Source organism: Lithobates pipiens, unplaced genomic scaffold (genome assembly GCF_037356315.1).
Source record: "Lithobates pipiens isolate NorthernLeopardFrog02 unplaced genomic scaffold, aLitPip1_a1.2 Scaffold_30, whole genome shotgun sequence".
In the NCBI taxonomy this organism is placed as follows: domain Eukaryota; kingdom Metazoa; phylum Chordata; class Amphibia; order Anura; family Ranidae; genus Lithobates; species Lithobates pipiens.
This window is the reverse complement of record NW_027507791.1, coordinates 7,966,724-7,975,775: the sequence shown is the minus strand read 5'-3', so window position 1 is coordinate 7,975,775 and position 9,052 is coordinate 7,966,724. Positions and strand designations below refer to the sequence as shown.

The following is a 9,052-nucleotide window of genomic DNA, read 5'->3' as shown; positions in this document are numbered from 1 at the left end:
CCACAGTCCTCGGGATAGCCCCGCCAGGAGTTGAACAAGCCGGGGTCCAGTAGCAGATATAGCAGATAGGGGTCAAACAGAAGCATAGTCAGTAAACAAAACCAAAAGTTGGTAACAAGTGGTTGCAGGTTGGGATCAAGCAAAAGTATAGTTGAGGAACAAGTCGAAGGTCAATGGCGAATAGTTTAAGGTTGGGGATCAAGCAGAAGCCTAGTCGAGGAACAAGCTAACGGTCGGTAACGAGTGGTAGGGGAGATAAAGACAGTTGCAGGTTTGCAAGGAGCAAAAGAGCAGCTGGAGAGAGCACAATCATCTGGCAAACAGGATAAGTAAAGACATGGCTTAGGAAGTTTATGAGAGGAGCAAGGAGTTCAAGGTTCACCAAAAACTAGGTACAAGGCAAGAGTATCCAAGGGATCAGACAGGATGCTGTCCAGTATCTCAGGTTGCTGAGCAAGAAGAGCCACTGTCAGTTGCAGCAGAGGTTGTGTGTTCAGATCCCATTCCTAACAATGGGAGGGTCGGGAGGGTGTTGTGGAAGGGATGGAGGTGCAGACTACTGTGAGAAATATCGCTTATGTGAAAGGGGCAGAGACTTAAATTATTGTGGGGGAATCTTAACATTATGGGAGGAGCAGAGACACAAATTATTACAGGAAAATCTTAACACTGGAGTCATTGAGAGATTTAAGATGCTGATGAGTGATTCAAATCATTGGTGCCCACCTCAAATTTAATAGGGGTATTGGTTGGTGATGAGTACGACTGTGGTAAACCAGCGATGGATCAGCAATCCTCACTCACTGACATCTCACTTCTTCCCAAAATGTCTCATTCTCATCAATCTACCTCATTCCACTATTTTTTGGGTTCCTCTTACTGGTTCTTCCATCTTCGGGAATATCTGAAGTCTTGTGTCTGGGGTTATATTAACGGCTGCTATAGGATGTGGTTGTCGATGTGTAAATCCAGGTAGTCCAGAGAAATACTTGAGTGGATATTTTGTACCCAAACAGTCTTTCCCCGTACTGCCTTTTGGAATTGAGCTTTTTTGGTTCCCACTTTACCCTCAATGGACTCTATTTGGTCTCTATGTAATATTATGACTACTCGGGTGACCACACAGTGGATAGAAGGAAAAGGTGCATTTTTAGACATAGTTGCAGGAAGGTTTGTACAAGGCGGGTGGATTATTACAATAAAGATGGCCTTGAACATATACAGAGCTCAGGGTGCGGACGGGGTAGATGTCTTGCAAAATCCTATAGTTAGGCTCACAAAACCATGGCCAACTTTTTACGAAACATCCCTAAAAATGTTATTTTGTATCCACCAATGACTATAACCTTTGTCCCTTTTTCTGTGTATCCAGTTCATTTTATTAAAATGGACATTCAGACAGTTGCTTTTCCTTTTATAGATGGGGTTGTCAGGTTTTTACTGCTGTTCCTGTTAGGGAGATTTCTTTCTTCTTGTCGCAAAAAAACAACCGGCAGTGAGGAAATCCTACCTATGATCAGGTGACCCTACTGGAAGATTTCCCCATTATTCCTGTTTAGGATTACGTGTCTTTGTGTCTTAAACAGCAGGACAGGAAGTGGGAAAATCTCCCTAATGGGGACACAGAGAAAAACTGAAGTCTGAGAGATGTTCCAGCCCTTTTGCACTCCATCCAAATATGATAAAAAAAAAAAAAGGTTTGAGCTGGAGTTCCACTTTCAGTTGATTAGTAGTGTTCACAATGGAAAAGGTTCTAAATATTTCCAGCACATCAACATTGGGTATATAGTTACTCTGCCCACTGAGTTTAGAAACACAAAGCCAAGAGAAGCCATGAATTAAAGTGTTGGCAGCCCTGAAAGTGCTTCATGCAGAATGACTAGAGGGTTCAGGTAACTGGTAGTAAGGTACTCCGGGTAACCTTTCTGTACTGTGACACCCTGGAAAGGGGTGGAATGTTCTTCTCTGGTGGTACGATGTCCCAGCTCGGGAAGCAGATGTAGCAATGCAAACTATAAAATGTATTTGTATGTTTCTATACTCCCCGGGGCTCCTATGATCCAGGCGACGAGGTGACGGTTCTAGGTTTTTCAGGGTGCCGACATTCCTCCTCTTTAAGGGCAGCTCGCTTGTGGCACTGTGAGCGTTGCTTGTGCGCAGGACTCGCTGGCTGCTCTGCCATCTGCTAATGGTTGTTAAGGGAGCGTGTGGGGCATGAGGTTTAGGGGTACCTCGTAAATCACTGCTGTACTAACATCTGCTTTGTTTTTGTTCCTTGGCTAACAAAGATGCTTTGACCAAAGCTAATCTACAAGGTAGTCTGCCATCTTCTAACCTGCTTCATCCTTTGTAATACAGTCACACAGCAGCCAGGGGGTGCCATTGTCACTGGCATGGGACGGTGGGCTGCTCTGGCTGTTAGTTTGGCTGCTGTGTATGTGGGGAATGGTCAGTACTGCAGGGGGAGTGGGCACAGCGCGATCATTATAAACAAAATTACATTATAATAAAGGGGCGCGAAGTACAAAATGACATATTCGATTGTATTATATACAGGACTAACTACTAGGACTGCGCTACCTACTGTTTGGCGCGCTAAAACGCTTATTCTACGCACATAAAATATATACAATAATTTCAATTGCATGGCACACAAATTGTGGCATTTATGCAAGATTCTGCAAAATGGTATTTTCCCAATTTTTGATGCACATTGTCGCATTCCATAAAAACATTCATTGCAATTAATTAAATTTATTTTAGGTGAAAAAATTTTATGTAAAAAATAAAATAAAATTTTGTTAAAAGGCTCTCTTCACAAAGCTGTGATGATTGTCATTTTTAACAAAGAAATATGACATACCTAAAATTTCATATTGATATTTTAAGATATTTTTTATGAACTTATTTAACATTTTAGCAATTAAATGATTATTTAAAATATATTTTAAGTGAAAAAATGTTTATGTAAAGAAGAGAAAAATGGCAAAAGGCTCTACTCATTAAGCTGTGATTGTTATTTTCAACAGTAAAATTTAAATATGCTTAAAATGTAATTTAAACTAAATTTGGAAATATATTTGAATGAATAATGTTTTTTAAAGAAAAACAAAAGGATTATATATATATATATATATATATATATATATATATATATACACACACACACACACACACACAGACTATTTCTACTTTTAAACAATTTATTTAATGTTATGTTTAAAATCTCATCAATGAAATTAATTTTGAAAATATATTTTAAATGAAAAATGTTATTCAAAGAAAAACAAAATGATTATAAAAGGCTGTATTCAGTAGGCTGATGGTCTTTGTTTTCAGCAATAAAATTAAAAATTTAGGAAAAAAAAATAAAAAATAATATATATATATTATAATATAAAATTCACATTGATATATCATTTTTTTAATTAATTTTAAATATCTTTAAAATTTCAGCAATAAAGGTAAAATCTATTTTAAGTGAAAGTTTTATGTAAAAAAAAAAAAAAAAGCAAAATGATAAAGGCTCAAGGGAATAAGCTGTAAAGCTGTATTTATCAATATTTGCAGTGATAAAAGATAATGGCTTAGTTAATGGCTTTGATTGGGGGCCTGCAATGTCCTAACAATGGAATATCAAAGCAGGATCCTCACAAGAACTCCACCTATAATCTGGAGGTTTAGACCCCACCCCCACCATTGTGAATGTAAGTTGGGTAGTCTTAGTCCTCTTGCTGCATTTTCCAAACACCTTCATAAAATCCATTGCAGGTGAGTGGGGAGGAGATGACGCTGCCAGGTCTGCAAGGGGTTATTTAACCAGCAGCGTCTACACCAAACTTCAATGTCAGTTATGGGTGGAGTGCCCCTTTTTTAGTTGTGGGATCTTGGATTCCTCCGGGTGTAGACAGCGATGATTGGTTCCTGGGATTGAACACACACAAGGCAGTACTGACCATGACCCAACGATGTCCCCCTGCATGCCTTCCTGTGTACATCCTGTGCCTGGCACCTTGTCTCATCTAATACAGCATGATGCACAATGGCTGAATTGTGGGGAGCTGGGGAGGGATTTTTTTTTGGGGGGGGGAGGTGGGGGCCTGGCCAGCCAATGAGGGTGTTTGTATCTCCCGGTGGTATAAAAATGTTTCTGTATAATGAATCTGTGACATGGCTGTGGAGGGGACATATGACAGGAGGTTGCTGGAATGCCAAATTTTTGATTCTTCTATGCAATATAGATCGTCTGATTCCTTATTAGAGTGTAAGTAATGCACCTGGGTGTGAAGCTTCAGGTTGAAGCCAGCCTGCTACTTCAGGGCAGTGATGATGAATCTGACCACCTTCCCTACCAGTGGCATCCCCTCCCATCCAAAGTTCCTCACTCTTGCTAACTTCTTTATACAATGGGAATCATCATACGGCACATGTGACTTATGTGGGTTCCTCACAGGCGGGGACCCTTTAACCCCACCCCCAAGGATGGCGGACATGACGACACAACAACAAACCACCTTCATTTACATTCTAATCTTTTCCTGAGTATTAAACATTGTATCCACCTCTGGAAAAGGTCTAATGGCTATGAAATGCAGAGTACCGGTAATTGGTATCACACCACCGAATAACAGGGCAGACACGAGCCACGATTTACGTAGATGTGTTCGATCTACTCCACCATGAGACTGAAGTAAGAAGAGGGACCCCAGAGGGAGGGAGGAGAACAGCAGAACTTCCCTGGAGGTCCTCATTGGGAACAAGACATTGCTGTCCTCCCTATCTGAACAAAACCGTTTCCTGGCTGCCAAGCCAATCTAATTGGGTCAGTCTGGGATTAGATTTACAGAAAACAAATTCTGACCTGTTGCCAGTGTGAGACTCAAATCACCGACACCAGAGACAGTAGGTACAGATACTCCCCCTTTTTGAGTCACCCCTTGTCGCCGCCCCCTACCCACCTCTGAGGACCATTTCCTGGTTCAACTCCCCTACCTAGAGAATACAGAACCAAGTATAATTTCTGGTTTGTATGGAATTTGCTAATGAAGGCAGTATAATAGGTCCCCTGCAGCCAGCAACAATAGACCCGTCCCAGCAACAATAGACCCCACCCAGCAACAATAGACCCCACCCAGCAACAATAGACCCCACCAAGCAACAATAGACCCCACCAAGCAATAATAATCATCCCCAGCAACAACAGACCTCCCCAACAACAACAGACCTCCCCAACAACAACAACAGACCTCCTCAACAACAACAGACCTCCCCAGCAACAATAGACCCCACCCAGCATTAATAGACCCCCACCCAGCAACAATAGACCCATGCCAGCAACAATAGACCCCACCCAGCAACAATAGACCCCACCAAGCAACAATAGACCCCACCCAGCAACAATAGACCCCACCCAGCAATGATAGACCCCACCAAGCAATAATAATCATCCCCAGCAACAACAGACCTCCCCAGCAACAACAGACCTCCCCAGCAACAACAGACCTCCCCAACAACAACAGACCTCCCCAACAACAACAACAGACCTCCCCAGCAACAATAGACCCCACCCAGCATTAATAGACCCCACCCAGCAACAATAGACACCCCCCCAGCAACAATAGACTCCCTTCAGCAACAATAGACTCCCTTCAGCAACAATAGACCTCCCCAGCAACAATTGATCCATGCTACAACAATATATTACCCCAGCAACAATAGATCCATGCAGCAACAATATATCTCCCCAGCAACAATAGATTCCTCCTGGCAACAATAGATTGACTCCTCAGCAATAGATTTCCCCAGCAACAATAGATCCCTCCCAGCAACAATAGATCCCACACATCAGAATACCCCTATCGACAGTAGAGCCACCCAAGCAACAATAGACCCCCTCAGCAACAATAGACTCCCTCAACAATAGATCTCCCCAACAACGATAGATCATCACAGCAACAATCTATCCACTTTGCAACAATATATCTCTCCAGCAACAACAGATCCCTGCAGCAAAAATGTATGAACTTAACAACAATATATCTCCCTGGCAACAATAGATTCACTCATCAGTAATATATTTCCCCAGCAAAAATAGATCCCTGCCAGCAACAAAATATCCCACACATCAGAATACCCCTTTTGAGAATAGATCCACCCAAGCAACAATAGACTTCCTCAACAACAATAGACCTCCCTAACAACGATAGATCACCACAGTAACAATCTATCCACTCTGCAACAATATATCTCCCCAGCAACAATAGACCCTCTCAGCAACAATAGACCTCCCCAGCAACAACAGATACCCGCAGCTACAATCAATGTACTCAACAATATATCTCCCAGCAACAATAGATCTCTCCTGGCAACAGTAGATTCACTCATCAACAATAGATTTCCCCAGCAAAAATAGATCCCTGCCAGCAACAAAATATCCCCATCAAAAGTAGATCACACACATCAAAATACCCTTATCAACAATAGATCCACACCAGGAACAATAGATCTCCCAATATCCAGAGTATCAATAGAATCTCCAGCAGCCAGCAACAATAGACCCTCCCTCAACAGTAGATCTCTCCCATCAACAATTGACCCCCCTAGAAACAAAAGATCTCCCCCACCAACAGCAATAGACCTCCCCAACAATGATAGATCCCCCAGCAACAATAGAGCAGCCAGAATCAAAAGACCCTTGAGCACATCTAGCATAATTTATAGTCAGTGCTGAAGGTGCCGGAACGGAGTTCCCTCATGTTCCTGCTGGAAAAAAACCTTTGTATAGCAATAATATATATATATATATTTGTATTACTGAGTGACATTGTTACAATTACTGCTGTGTTCTCCGTCTTCTGTATCCAGACCATAGAACTTTATCAATCGTGATTCCACGTCTTCCATGTTTACCAAGTGTAATCTCCCCAAGGGCTGACATACCGCCAGCAGCAGAGTCTCATGGGAGAGCCTTCCACATGGATTCACTCCCCTGCTGGCCCCCGAGTGTCGCAGAATCTCAGTAACATCTCATTGGCTCAGCTAGCGAGGGAGCAATTCCATAGGAATCGGCAGGCAGTGTCTTGGCAATCCTGATGCTGTGGCGATTGGTCACCGGCGTCCAGGTCACCCCTGTGACACCGGCCACACTCCCAATAGTTTTCTCCAAATGTTTTTAAACAAATCTCTCAATGTGGAAGTAAACCTTCCTATCATTTTCAGCCAAGGAAGCTGCCATCTTGGTCTCTGTTTAATCATTAACCGCCATGATGCTGCACATGTGATCAGTTATGACAACAGCCATTGGATGCTTTGACAGTTTGGTTGAGAGCACAACCAATGTGACAGTTACATTTCCGGCACGTGACGGGAATGTAACTGTTTTTTTAAACTTGTTAAATCGATGGGTTTAGTTCCTTTACAATGAGTTGTGTCAATAAATATATAAATTGAGTCTTTTCAGGCACCGATTTTTACAGATAAGTCATACAGGGGCTCTTGCACGCAGGGCGTTTGAAGTTTTCTTTCAAAACGCTTTTTACTCCTGGCAGGAAGAAGCGGCTTGAAAAACGCTTAGCCTCATATTGCATACGTGTTTAGGCGTGTCAAGTGTTTGAGCGATTTCCATCGGCAAGACTATACTCCCCCCCCCCCCCCCCCATTGGAATGACCGCTCTAGCCCTAAACGCCTCTAGAGCTATGTACGATACGTTTACACATGTTTACTTTCTTTTGGTGGTATTTGATCACCTCCTGCGGTTTTTATTTTTTGCGCTATAAACAAAAAAGAGACAATTACAAAAAAAAAAAATCTATATATGTTTTTTTACTTATTGTTATAAAACATATCCAATAAAAAAAATTTATTTCTTCATAAATTTAGGCCAATATGTATTTCGCTACATATTTTTGGTAACCAAATCCCAATAATTGTATATTGATTGGTTTGGGCAAAAGTTATAGAGTCTAGAAACTATTTTTCTATACTAGTAATGGCGACGATCAGCAACTTATAGCGGGACTGCGATATTGCGGCGGCCAATCTGACACTAACTGACACTTTTGACACTGTTTGGGAAAAAAATATGTGCTGTCACTGTTCTAATGGCAGTAGTTGGGAAGGGGTTAACATCAGGGGTGATCATAGTGTTTTAGTGTAGTGTAATGTGTAATGTGGGAGGTGCTTTTACTAGGGGAAAGCATGGATACTAAGTCCCTGTTTTGCAGAGACACAGGATCCATAAGTTCCCTCCTGTCAGAACAGCGATCTGCCTCTCTGCTCGATCATCTGCGGGTGTCGGTGGATATCGAGTATGTGTGTGTGTATATATATATATATATATATATATATATATATATATATATATATATATATATTGTAATATTTGGGGGTTATTTTAGCTTAAAGGTAGAGCTTACCAGTGAGCTGAGTCCACACCAGATATGCCGTTTTAAGGGCTTGTAGGCCCACTTTTATTAAAGAAAGAAAAGTCCGATAACAAAATAGTTGCCCACACAGGGGTTTCAGCTTTCCACAGCAATAATGTACGTAGAACCAAAAATACCAAGCCACCTGGCTCTCTTTAGCAGCACTGCTGCTCAGACTTCTGCTGCAGCCCTCTTGGCTCTTTAACAGAGTTCCTGTACACCCAGTACCTCAGCACTCTTTACTAGCTTCTTTTTCAGCCCACAAGCTTGGACCCTCTGTCTGCTCTGACAGACCGACCTGTGCAGACATGCACACTTCTTCTCCCTTACACGCCTGGACTCCTCGGGAGGGTGGAGCCCAGAACCATGGTCTTGGCTCTGTTTTAAATCCAGGACCCACCTGTGCAATCATCCAGCCAGACTGCTGGCTGTTCCCAAAACCCGGTCCCAGGATTGGAGATTCCGTACTACCACAATATATATATATATATATATATATATATATATATATATATATATATATATATATATATATATATATAATTTTTTTTTTTTTTTTTGCTTGCACGTGATTGGATGATGACAATCAGCTTTACCACATTTACTAAGCTCTGGGGAAAATGAGTGC

General features: G+C 41.8%; 1 protein-coding gene across 8 annotated transcripts in view; it reads left to right on the top strand.

The window, feature by feature from the left end:
* Positions 1-9,052, top strand: part of NRXN3 (neurexin 3) — a 464,077-nt gene that overhangs the window by 181,445 nt on the left and 273,580 nt on the right. For 6 of the 8 annotated variants that reach the window (XM_077463586.1, XM_077463584.1, XM_077463583.1 and 3 more), the window contains one exon: positions 2,289-2,315. The exons of the other annotated variants lie outside the window; for them this stretch is intronic. In XM_077463586.1, coding sequence (XP_077319712.1) covers positions 2,289-2,315 — 27 coding nt within the window. The remainder of the gene's footprint in view (positions 1-2,288; positions 2,316-9,052) is intronic. 8 annotated transcript variants of the gene reach the window in all.